Source organism: Pecten maximus, chromosome 10, assembly GCF_902652985.1.
Source record: "Pecten maximus chromosome 10, xPecMax1.1, whole genome shotgun sequence".
NCBI classification, from domain to species: domain Eukaryota; kingdom Metazoa; phylum Mollusca; class Bivalvia; order Pectinida; family Pectinidae; genus Pecten; species Pecten maximus.
The window spans coordinates 29,520,360-29,534,145 of record NC_047024.1 but is presented as its reverse complement, the minus strand read 5'-3'; the positions used below and the strand labels follow the sequence as shown (position 1 = coordinate 29,534,145).

The 13,786-nt window shown below is 38.5% G+C and overlaps 1 protein-coding gene across 6 annotated transcripts in view; it reads left to right on the top strand.

The window, feature by feature from the left end:
- The window catches only part of LOC117336288 (kinesin-like protein KIF21A), a 133,161-nt gene that overhangs the window by 42,247 nt on the left and 77,128 nt on the right, over positions 1-13,786 (top strand). For all 6 annotated transcript variants that reach the window (XM_033896774.1, XM_033896773.1, XM_033896771.1 and 3 more), the window contains exon 4: positions 11,504-11,686. In XM_033896774.1, coding sequence (XP_033752665.1) covers positions 11,504-11,686 — 183 coding nt within the window. The remainder of the gene's footprint in view (positions 1-11,503; positions 11,687-13,786) is intronic.

Genomic DNA, 13,786 nt, shown 5'->3' with positions numbered 1-13,786 from the left:
TATAAGGTTTAAGAGTCAATCTGGTTACCATTCTCCCAGTATAAGGTTTAAGAGTCAATCTGGTTACTATTCTCCCAGTATAAGGTTTAAAAGTCAATCTGGTTACTATTCTCCCAGTATAAGGTTAAAGAGATGGATATATAGTTAATATATATATATATATATAACCGTTTGTGTAATGTTGCAGTCAGTGATTCTATTGATCAGTAATTACAAATTTAATTTTTCACAACAGAAATACACTTTAGCTTGATTGAATGAGTGTTTCTTTTTTTTCATCCAAGTAAAATGCTGGCTTTATTTTCTCCATGGAACTTCACTGCGTTTTGTCGGTAAATTGACATCTTTATCACTTAATTCTAATTGAAATCACGTTTTCTTCTTCTTTTCTTTTTTCTAGAATTCATCAGCATAACCAGTCTCGTGGTTGTTAAATAGACAGATTGTAATTACGTCCTCATCTTCAGACTACATGTGATCAGTTAGAGAAGCCAGTTACAAATTGGAACGTCTAAATATTGATTCTAATTTGCATTGACTTATGAACCAAACTTACTTTATGGTGAAAGCCCATTTGGTTTCAGACAAGAAGTTTAAGGTTTTGTGGGGTTTTTTACGATTTAGAAACAGATTGTCTCTGCTACATATCTGGTAATACATTCCATTGTTATTAACTGAGCTGTAGATTCAAATTCCAAATTTGTAATAACTTGGTCAATTGTCGCATGCAATAGGATTTCTTAATAACTATCACATGCATGTTCGTAATTCAAAACTTGAGCCACTGTCACACTAAAGAGAAAAGCATTCCAAATTGGCAACTGTCCTGTATACTAGAAGTTCTGATGACTGATTTCTGTGAACAGCAGTTGGTTATAATTAGCTTGTCATGGTACATGCACATTTTGTGATTAGAGATTGTTAGAGGATGCTGGTCTGTTTGTGTGGACTGTTCTGATTGACTCTGACTATGTGATTAGGCTGTGATCTAGATCATGACTGATGAGGTTTGTTTGGGTCAGTGCAGTACAGATTAACTACTACACCTGCAGATAATCCAGTTTGTCTACATAGTTACAAGCTACTTGTAGAACCTTCATCAGGATTCATTATAAGTTCCTCAGATTCAACCTACACTGGGCCATCCCCCAGCCTGTACATATTTGTCCATATTCCATCCATCCCCAATCTGTATCTGTCCATCCATCCCCAGTCTGTGCCTGTCCATCCCCCAGTCTGTATCTGTCCATATTCCATCCATCCCCAATCTGTACCTGTCCATCCCCCAGTCTGTATCTGTCCATATTCCATCCATCCCCAATCTGTACCTGTCCATCCCCCAGTCTGTATCTGTCCATATTCCATCCATCCCCAATCTGTACCTGTCCATCCCCCAGTCTGTATCTGTCCATATTCCATCCATCCTCAATCTGTACCTGTCCATCCCCCAGTCTGTTTCTGTCCATCCATTCCCAGCCTGTACCTGTCCATCCCCCAGTCTGTGTCTGTCTATATTCCATCCATCCTCAATCTGTACCTGTCCATCCCCCAGTCTGTTTCTGTCCATCCATCCCCAGCCTGTACCTGTCCATCCCCCAGTCTGTGTCTATCCATATTCCATCCATCCTCAATCTGTACCTGTCCATCCCCCAGTCTGTTTCTGTCCATATTTCATCCATCCCCCAAGCTGTATCTGTTCATATATTCCATCCCCAATCTGTACCTGTCCATCCCCCAGTCTGTGTCTGTCCATATTCCATCCATCCCCAATCTGTGCCTGTCCATCCCCCAGTCTGTGTCTGTCCATATTCCATCCATCCTCAATCTGTACCTGTCCATCCCCCAGTCTGTATCTGTCCATATTCCATCCATCCTAAATCTGTACCTGTCCATCCCCCAGTCTGTTTCTGTCCATATTTCATCCATCCCCCAAGCTGTATCTGTCCATTTATTCCATCCCCCAGTCTGTTTCTGTCCATATATTCCATCCCCCAACCTGTTTGATCTCTTCAGATTTAGTCAGAGTGTATCTGTCCATCCCCCATGCCAGGTTGGTTTTAACAGAATGCTTTGATGAAATTCCTCAACCTTCTCTAACACCAAAGTAACAGAAGCCTCTAAGACATGAAATGACTTTTCAGCACTTACATATAGCTTATTTACATCTGACCACCTTAGATTTGGAATCTGGTATAATAATATATCCATAAGATTTTGTAGATAAAGCAGGTGATCCAGCCCAGATCATACCTCCCTGTGTTGGTGTAGGCAGGGCTGTCTGAGCTAATTCCTTATCCCTGGGCTAAGTAGTGAGGTTATGTATTGGTTAAGGTTGATCATGCCTATAAACAATTGTATAATACATGGACTTAATGTGTGGATGAATATGACCTGGATATCTACTTTGATCTTTCTGCTGTATATATTGACATGTATATGTTTACCTGTGTATGTAAATTAGTGGTTGGCATTGTAAGGTAATTTTGTTTTTAAAAAATTGAGCATTAAAAGTTATTGAAAATCATTGAAGTGAATTTAAACGTTTTCTCCCATAATTACATATATATGTAGGGCAGACCTAAGAACATTCTCTGTGAAATAAAACAAATCTGACTGTTAGCCTCAGTGTCCATGTATAGCAATTAGAATGACATGGCATGTCCTTGTATGTGTTCGTGTATAATTAAATTGTCTTACCCGTTTAGGTCTATTTTTTCTTCTCTCGGTCCCCGCATTGAACAACGTTTTATTACATTATACACAACTTTGAAGTGATAATGAATCTCCATTGACTCGACTGTTGTGACCTACTGAACTTTGTTTCTGTAATAAAAAAATCTTGTTATTTTTGCATTGATCCTTACCCAGGTTTAAAAAGGGCATTGTTTTCCTTCAAGGATGGGGATGCTGTTTGTATGGTAACTTGTCCTTGTTGGGTCCTTAGAGAATGCTGATTGCTTTTGCCTTTCATCTGTTTTAATGGTACATACACATATATCTAGATTTGAGATCCTGTGCAAAAAAGTTAAAATTCTAAATGAAATGTGATTTCACCGTCAGTGTCTGTTTAGACAGCTGTACATGTACAGGATATGGCCAAGGAAAGATAACTGACCTTGAAGGAACTAGTTATGTATTATATATATCTGCCTACATCAAATGAAAAGTTGTTTGTGTGGTACAGTGATAGGTCTTGTCTGATAGCAGGTTCTTTGTATGAACAATTCCAGACGATAAACACAATCCCTGTACAAGCATCTCCTGTTTATAGAGATAAGACTAATTCTGTTTTACTATTCCAGTTTCTTTTTCTGTTGGCTTTACAGATCATTCTAAGGACAACACTATTGGGATTTCTCATTGCCCTTTATTGTTGAAAAATTGGTGAATTTAACTTGACAGAAATTTGTGTTAATATCATAGAAATATTTAAATATTGTAACATAATCAACCCACAGGGTTGTTTCCTTTAATGAATTTCATATATGATATTGATACTACAGGTTTTACAAGTACAAGTATATGGAGTTGCTCACCAGTTCGTTCAGACTCTTAGTAGGTCAGTGTAAAAAGTTCTCATACACAAGATACCTTAAGTAACACCCAATATTTTACACATTAAATCATTTCTAAATTGACAATAAAAACTTATCTTATGTATATGGCACTATTACTTGTGATTTCAGAAATTAGTCATCCATGTCACAAATCCTTAATTCATCTCTAGGTAAAAAGTAATGCAATTTAAAGTATAAAATATTTTACTGCAACAAATGTGTGGTTTTTAGTTTTTTAAATTGAAAAATATATCAAGAAAAATGCACATTTCTAAAAACTTATAAACTGGCTGTTGATGAAATGTTTGTTATGCATTAGACTGGTTCCAAAATATTAAAATTCTCAAACAAAAAGGTGACTTATTAATTTTCATGTCTTAGACGTTAGTTTTATTCAGTTGGAGAGTTTATCACCAAAAACTTGGAGGCTTGTAAACAGTTTACACCGGTACCCTGTAGGCAGATTCTGCCATCGTTTAACTGGTCATCTAAATTCTTCTATCTTCATTCCTGGCTCAACTATTATAAGCCTGCTCCCTACAAGTGGTCAATCCACAGGTCATTATCTGGAGGGATGAAATACCATGAAATTGGCTGATGAAGCAGATGGCTCTCTGTGTTATATTAGCCCCATAAAACCATGTTATTGACCACTGTATAATATGGTAGCAGCCAGAAGCTGGAATAGCTATATATAGGGTACAACAGGTTCTTTGCTCCTTGCCCATACAGAATTGAATTATCAGCAGTTTTGATGTAGGAGCTGTCCTGCTGTGTCAGCTTAATTAGAATATTCTGTACACAATACTGGCTAGTTAGATTGACGTGAGTGTGTTATGTATGATAATATATGGAGCTTGCATGTTCTCAGTAGTACTTAATGTTTAAAGTTTGTTTATTGCATCATTTTGAGAGTATAAACATATTTTGTTTATTGTGGTTCACTAATAACCCATGTGAATATGATTTACTGTATTCCTTACAAGGGGATGCTCCAGAGGAAACCTCTTATGTTACATTACAAACCAGGATTTATCTGATAGAAATAGAAAATCAATATACTAAATAGTTTGGGCATCAAGATGTTTTAACATAAATAGGTTTTTTTTTTGTTCGCTGAGTGAATAAAGGCAAGGCTCAATTAGTGATCTAATTATGTCTGTATATAGATGATGCTGGGGCCATGCAGCTTTTGACATATCACAGAAAGCAATATAACACTAAAATACAGAAAAAATTCAAGCTGTTCACAGTTATATGTGCAACCACTTTCAAGTTTGTTCCTATTTAAATTGGCATATGTAATATTTTGTGAATTTCTTTCCCTCTAATGAGAACATAGGGTGATGTTTTAACAGCTGAATTATAATAGAAAATACATGAGAAACAGTACTTATGCAGAAAAGAATTCAAATTTTCAGTGTTTATGAGTATTCATGTTATTCATTGATTTTTGGCTTGACACAAGGATGAGGATTGATACAGTTGGTGAAGGGAGTAATACAGTCATCAATGTGTGGCCTCATTTCAGAGGCACGCAGGGAAAACAAATTACTTCAAAATGGCTCGTTAGTCAAGGTGCAGGATAGAAGGAGCAATGTCATGATCGTGGCATCATCTGCAGATGTCCTAATAGACAACTGAAGATGTTAGATGATTCTGTTCTGTAATTCAATGGATATATTGGATGATGCTTGCACTGAAATACCCTTTAATTGTGGGACCTCATTTAGAATGCCCAGTGGAGAAACTGATGAAGTAACTTGTCCTGTTATCATGCAATGAAGAGTCAAAAATGATAATGCTGATGATTTCATGCCACCATTCTGACAGGGAGTTTAATTGAACTCCAATAGAATCGCAATGAAAATTAGGTCAGTCACCGTCATTGATTCAATATAATTATCTTCTTTTTTTACCCTGCTGGCATTGTTTTATAGCATTGTAGTTGCTTTCTGTGTTTTAGACCTGTCATACTGATTAAAAATGGAAGATTACAAAGATTTGATGATCAGGGACAGTTATTGTGGTGTGTTAGAATTATTTAAAATCTCTAATACTAATTAATGGTCACAGAATGACAGGATTAGACAGGATTGCTTTTCATCAGCAGGAAATGTTTAGGTATTCGGCCGAAAATCAAGATTTTGACCTTTCTGAGAATGATTTTTTTTTTTTAGCTCACCTGCCGGAAAGGCCTCTCGTTTTGTAAAACAAATCATAAGATTGATGCTGGCTATAGAAATTAGGCCTATTAGGTTGCTTAATTGCACAAACTGCTTGCATGAATACACTTAATTGAGTTAAAACAAGTAAAGCGTAATGAAGTGTTATCCTCAGGTTTATGGTTGTGTTATCTTCCAAGTTATTGTTGTGTTTTCTTCCAAGTTATTGCAGCCCTGTAGGTAGGGCGTAAGAATTGTACCTGCTGCTCCCATTGCATGATCGTAAGAGGCATCTAAATTTTATCTTATCTTTCTCTTCTTTCTTAACAACTTTTTTCTTCCTAATGTCTTGATCCCTTGACAATGCCTCACTTTTGGCCTTTAGTTAAGCGTTCGCCCCTTTGAGAAAGGCATTGGGTTCTGTCCCATGGCCGAGACATACCAGAGTCTTTAAAAGTGGTAGTTGCTACTCCTGCTTAGCACTCAGCATATAAGGAGTGGGACGACTGGTTGGCCCGTTGTCAGTATAATGTGACCGGGTGGGAGTGCTGCTGGGTGTCTTCGGCAGTATGCTTCAGTGATCATGAGGTAGCACTATAAATCGGCAAAAGTTCTGGATATCACAAGGAGACTTAACATGAACATACCGCAACCTCCCAAAACACACATTCGCACTCACCACACGCATGCATATCACATACACGGGAGGCCATCCCTAAATGACCTTATATAATTAGCTGTTGATAGGACGTTAAACAAATAAAACCAAAGCAAACTAATCCAAGTTATTGTTGTGTTTTCCATAAGTCCTTGTAATAACCATGTGAAAGTAAAAGAAGAATTGTAATAACCAGTATCTAGTAGTTGATTGGATTTAAAAAAATGATCAGTATGGGGAAAAAAATACAATAAGGGAAAAAAGACACTACTTTCATATATACTTCCTATTTATGCATCCAACTTGATGATTTGGAATACTGGACACTACTTCCTCTTATACCGAATAAATAGCATCAGGAAAATGATCTGAAAAAAATAAGGAAACACATTGAATTTAAGTAATTCTCTTATTTGACTCATTGAGTATTTGTATTACATGAATAATGAAGACCAGAGAAGACTCTGAACATGCTGTGTTCTAGAAAATCAATAAAAGTAGTGTCATTTGGGTTTAACTTTCATATACAGTGCATTCCGCTTAATCGGGTTGCCTATTTGCAGGGGCTTTTTACCCGATTAACCGACTTACCCGATAAGCCGAAATGCACGTCGCCATCTTGGATTTGGTCCGTAATGGTTGTCAGACTTGGGTCGATTTTGGATGAAAATATTTGCGTTATTATTGTTAATAAACGGTGTTTTTGTTTGTGCTTTTACTGATGTCAAATTGTCAGATTACTATTACTAATTGTATAAAAATGTGTGTATTAAAATAACAAAACTTTTATGATTTTCTTATTTGCGGCACAGTACAATCGTAGCACCTCAAATCAGGGGGTCATACATCCCTATTTCATCCATGTGTTCCTAATTTGACATACGATCTAAGGACTCGCCGACAATTACAGCTAAAATCATTTATGTTTATCATAGAGACATTCTTATGTTCGCTTTGAAGTTTAAAATATTCCATATTATTTCCAATTACCAAAGCACAGAGATCGGAGAAACCGAGTTTATACGTCGTTTCCTGTGGTATAAATTTATACGAACTTGACACTGGCAGTCACTGATAAAATAACACGAAATCCAAGTAATGTTTTTTATTAACCAGTTCAAATCCTTACCTGAATAGGAATTATGCTCGCTACTGATTTTTAACTCACCTGTGTACCGGTGTCGTCACATTTCCCCGTGGCGAACCCCTCACTTTGGATTCGCCACATACAGTTAGCGGTGATATCAATCGATCTGTAGCAATGTCAGACCCAGGTCAAAACCTATTGTTTTGGTTTCTGCTTCGAAGATTTTACATCCCAGACGTAAAAGTTTAATTGTCTAGTCGCTTAATTATGCTTTTAAAACCCCATTACGTTTTGCCTGCTGCTGACTCTAAAAATAACATTTAATTTTACCCACAATTCTTAGTCGACTTCCTGTTGGGGAAAAACCACACGAGGCAGAATCAACAACAACACAGTTCTGAACATGACAAAACCCCGACATAACATTACCGTTTAAGGTAATATTTAATCGTTTTTTGACATTTTAACCATCAAAATTACACTATTTGTTGATAAAAGTCTAAAACTTAAAGAAATACGCGATGACTTTCGTGAAAATCGGAGCATTTCAATTTTTTGTCCCGATTGTTCTATTCGAATAACCGAAAAATACGACTTTTCCAACCCAATTAAACAAATTTTTTTAACATGATTTAAGAGAAAATGGTTTTGGTTTTTGAAATTTTACCCAATTAAACGAAATACCCGATTAAGCGTTACCCGATTAAGTGGAATGCACTGATATATATATATATATTATATATATAGCTTAGCACAATGAAGGCCTGATATAGGCTATGGATAGTGTGAGGCTTGAATTATAGGTCTGACATAGGTTGTAGGCTGTGTGAGGCCTGACATAGGTTATTTGATGTGTGGCCTGACATAGGTTGTTGGCTGTGTGAGGCCTGACATAGGTTGTTGGCTGTGTGAGGCCTGACATAGGTTGTTGGCTGTGTGAGGCCTGACATAGGTTATAGGCTGTGTGAGGCCTGACATAGGTTATAGGCTGTGTATGGCCTGACATAGGTTATAGGCTGTGTGAGGCCTGACATAGGTTATTGGATGTGTGAGGCCTGACATAGGTTATTGGTTGTGTGTGGCCTGACATAGGTTATAGGCTGTGTGAGGCCTGACATAGGTTATAGGCTGTGTGAGGCCTGACATAGGTTATAGGCTGTGTGAGGCCTGACATAGGTTGTTGGATGTGTGAGGCCTGACATAGGTTGTAGGCTGTGTGAGGTCTGACATAGGTTATTGGATGTGTGAGGCCTGACATAGGTTATTGGCTGTGTGAGGTCTGACATAGGTTATAGGCTGTGTGTGGCCTGACATAGGTTATAGGCTGTATGAGGCCTGACATAGGTTGTTGGCTGTGTGAGGCCTGTCATAGGTTATTGGATGTGTGAGGCCTGACATAGGTTGTTGGCTGTGTGGGGCCTGACATAGGTTATTGGATGTGTGAGGCCTGACATAGGTTATAGGCTGTGTGAGGCCTGACATAGGTTGTTGGCTGTGTGAGGTCTGACATAGGTTATAGGCTGTGTGAGACCTGGCATAGGTAATAGGCTGTGTGAGACCTGACATAGGTTGTAGGCTGTGTGAGGCCTGACATAGGTTGTAGGCTGTGTGAGGTCTGACATAGGTTGTTGGCTGTGTGAGACCTGACATAGGTTATAGGCTGTGTGAGGTCTGACATAGGTTGTAGGCTGTGTGAGGTCTGACATAGGTTGTAGGCTGTGTGAGGTCTGACATAGGTTATAGGCTGTGTGAGACCTGACATAGGTTGTAGGCTGTGTGAGGCCTGACATAGGTTGTTGGCTGTGTGAGGTCTGACATAGGTTGTTGGCTGTGTGAGACCTGACATAGGTTATAGGCTGTGTGAGGTCTGACATAGGTTATAGGCTGTGTGAGGCCTGACATAGGTTGTTGGATGTGTGAGGCCTGACATAGGTTGTAGGCTGTGTGAGGTCTGACATAGGTTATTGGATGTGTGAGGCCTGACATAGGTTATTGGCTGTGTGAGGTCTGACATAGGTTATAGGCTGTGTGTGGCCTGACATAGGTTATAGGCTGTATGAGGCCTGACATAGGTTGTTGGCTGTGTGAGGCCTGTCATAGGTTATTGGATGTGTGAGGCCTGACATAGGTTGTTGGCTGTGTGGGGCCTGACATAGGTTATTGGATGTGTGAGGCCTGACATAGGTTATAGGCTGTGTGAGGCCTGACATAGGTTGTTGGCTGTGTGAGGTCTGACATAGGTTATAGGCTGTGTGAGACCTGGCATAGGTTATAGGCTGTGTGAGACCTGACATAGGTTGTAGGCTGTGTGAGGCCTGACATAGGTTGTAGGCTGTGTGAGGTCTGACATAGGTTGTTGGCTGTGTGAGACCTGACATAGGTTATAGGCTGTGTGAGGTCTGACATAGGTTGTAGGCTGTGTGAGGTCTGACATAGGTTGTAGGCTGTGTGAGGTCTGACATAGGTTATAGGCTGTGTGAGACCTGACATAGGTTGTAGGCTGTGTGAGGCCTGACATAGGTTGTTGGCTGTGTGAGGTCTGACATAGGTTGTTGGCTGTGTGAGACCTGACATAGGTTATAGGCTGTGTGAGGTCTGACATAGGTTATAGGCTGTGTGAGACCTGACATAGGTTGTAGGCTGTGTGAGGCCTGACATAGGTTGTAGGCTGTGTGTGGCCTGACATAGGTTGTTGGCTGTATGAGGCCTGACATATGTAGGCTGCTGTGTGTGGCCTGACATAGGTTATTGGATGTGTGAGGCCTGACATAGGTTATAGGCTGTGTGAGGCCTGACATAGGTTGTTGGCTGTGTGAGGTCTGACATAGGTTATAGGCTGTGTGAGACCTGGCATAGGTTATAGGCTGTGTGAGACCTGACATAGGTTGTAGGCTGTGTGAGGCCTGACATAGGTTGTTGGCTGTGTGAGGTCTGACATAGGTTGTAGGCTGTGTGTGGCCTGACATAGGTTGTTGGCTGTATGAGGCCTGACATATGTAGGCTGCTGTGTGTGGCCTGACATAGGTTGTTGGCTGTGTGAGACCTGACATAGGTTATAGGCTGTGTGAGGTCTGACATAGGTTATAGGCTGTGTGAGACCTGACATAGGTTGTAGGCTGTGTGAGGCCTGACATAGGTTGTAGGCTGTGTGTGGCCTGACATAGGTTGTTGGCTGTATGAGGCCTGACATATGTAGGCTGCTGTGTGTGGCCTGACATAGGTTATTGGATGTGTGAGGCCTGACATAGGTTATAGGCTGTGTGAGGCCTGACATAGGTTGTTGGCTGTGTGAGGTCTGACATAGGTTATAGGCTGTGTGAGACCTGGCATAGGTTATAGGCTGTGTGAGACCTGACATAGGTTGTAGGCTGTGTGAGGCCTGACATAGGTTGTTGGCTGTGTGAGGTCTGACATAGGTTGTAGGCTGTGTGTGGCCTGACATAGGTTGTTGGCTGTATGAGGCCTGACATATGTAGGCTGCTGTGTGTGGCCTGACATAGGTTATTGGATGTGTGAGGCCTGATATAGGTTATAGGCTGTGTGAGGCCTGACATAGGTTGTTGGATGTGTGAGGCCTGACATAGGTTATTTGATGTGTGGCCTGACATAGGTTGTTGGCTGTATACATGTGAGGCCTGTCATAATAAGGATATTTTGGCTGATGGGACTTGGCATTGTATATAGTAGTATGGATAGTTGTGAATAGTATCTGTGTGATGGGTTGTAGGAGATCAATTCTTTAGACTAATACCTGTCAGTTTTTGTAAATCTTTCATGATAAGTTGCCAGTGATGAATGACAGCAACTGAACACACATATCTCTATGAAGGTTGGTAGCTGTTGTCAGCATGACTGTGTATATGTCAGTTTAGCCCGGTAGCATGCCCATCAACAAATGATTTTGGTACAAAAGGCAAAAATGTAACCTTATTTTACCAATAAAATGTCATTTGAATAAAAAGATTTAAGAAAATTGAAGTAAAAATGTAAGAAATAATTGTAAGGAATCATGTTGTATCTATTTGCTCACTTACAGACAGGATCGGGGAAGACATACACCATGGGTACAGGTTTTGATGTTGATCAGAGTGAGGAGGAGGAGGGAATCGTACCCCGGGCTGTCAGTCATCTTTTTCGAGGAATACAGGAACGTCAACAAAAAGCCAAAGAGCGCAATGAACCCCAACCTGACTTCAAAGTGACTGCTCAGTTTATAGAGGTAGGTATTTGTGCTTTGTCAGATTATACAAATATATGGTAAGGTTTCACTGTCGTCGATATCAATAAAAACCCTTTATGATTTGTTATCAAGTACATTCTGTCGTCAGCATTTCTGAGAAGTCTCGGAATGTCACTGTAATATACCTCAACTCTTCTGAAATGTTTGACCCATCTACTCCACTTGTTACTGTTAACTCTGGCGTCCTCAAATGACAAACTGTATCAAGGATGTAGTTGATAAAGACAAATGATTAGATAAATTACTCATTCACTTATATGTGTTGATTCATGAAAAAAGGTTAATTTTCTTTCAGAAAACCCAAAACATACAAAACCATGTCCTTGAGGTTATAATCAATCAAACTCCAATCGTTCATCCTTAAACTTCTATATATATATCCTGTGTCTGTGTCATACAGATGCTTGTAAACATTCCTTATGGGCACAAATCCCATGTCAGCAGAATCCTTATTCCCTATGTTGCTGATAGGCAGATCTAATCATCTGTATTATTGATATTATAAATGCTCTAATCGACCTCTCGCCATACATACGGAAGTACAGCATGCTTAAGTCCACCTCTTTTGATCCATTGATTGATATTTATTTTCTGGTTATTATTTATCAAAGGTATACAAACATAATTGTTATAATATCAATTTTATATGCTTGGTGCTGAGGATGTTATTCAAAATTTCAAATTGTTTACATTAAAATGCTGAGTTTAATTAACATCCCTTCAACAGCCTGCATTATATAAGGACTGAATTGAAAATATAGATGAGACAAAATTATTTAAATTGAAATAAAAGGTAATCAAGGAATATGTATTTGGCAAAACACTATTTGGGCAAAGAGAGTGGGGCCTCACTAAATGAATGGCAGCTTAAAAAGAAATCGTCCAAAATTATGTTGAATATTGAAATATTGAAAACTATATAATCGTACATGTATTTCTGTTTTGTGAAACATATACACTTCAACAAACTTGTGTATATACCACAACATTCTTTTGTGGACTGGTGTGTGTGTATTCTGTTGAAATTCTTTCTAAACAAAATACTAATTTCAAATACTATCTTTGTCTATGAAAACAGAACCCAGGCTTTGTATATTTATACATGAGTTGTAAATAAAACTCCTTTAATAACACGAACTCCAACGAGGACAGCAAAGTGACCTAAATACTTCTCTTTGTGGTAGTCAACAAAAATAAAAATAAAGCAATTTTATAGTTTCAACTCTTCAAATCAACTCTTTGTGGTATTAAGTTAACAAAATTAAAAATAAACCAGTTTTAAAGTTTCAACTCTTCAGATGAATGTAAGGATGCGTGTTTAAGAAGATTATAGTAGCACACTGATTCTTTATGTTGATACCCTTACATTGGTACACTTTGTACTCTGCTAAATATTGATTTTTGGCTGGAAAACAGGTGATTGTGTATATTACATTTCCCCAGTGACAATCCAATTCTGATAGATGTCTTCCATAAATGGATTTTACAGGCCAAGAAAGTTCATTGTTGATGAAAAAATTTGATTATTGTACAGAAAATTGAACCTATCATATAATAAACCATCGTCAGAAACAGTTCAGAGAGAGAAAGTATAAATGGTATCACTTTCATGTTGGAATTTATAAAACAAAGAACTGTGTTAAGTCATGATCAAATGTAGAAGGAAATTTCGTTATGCATGCTTTTGTGAATGACTAAAAAACAAAAGATAAAAGTAAATGGTTAGGTTGTCGACATGAAATAGATTGAGAAGAGAGATTATGTTTGGAGCAATACAGAAAAGGGTGAATACTGGTAATTCTGTTTGGGGACTTCTGTACGTACTCTTATGTACAGTGGTAGAGGAATGGAGTTGTTTATGTTTACGGCAATGTTCAGTCAGCTCCTTGATATTATCAATTTGATTTTATTAAGTTAGAGTTTCTAAATGCACGTTTGTAACAGTTTCATAACTGAACAAATAACAACAGAGTTCATTGTTTTTGTGAGGTAATAAACATCTTAAAGATTTCTGTCAGATTATGTTCAATGAAATATTATTCCAAATATTTGAATAATTTTGAAAATTCTGTTTAGAAC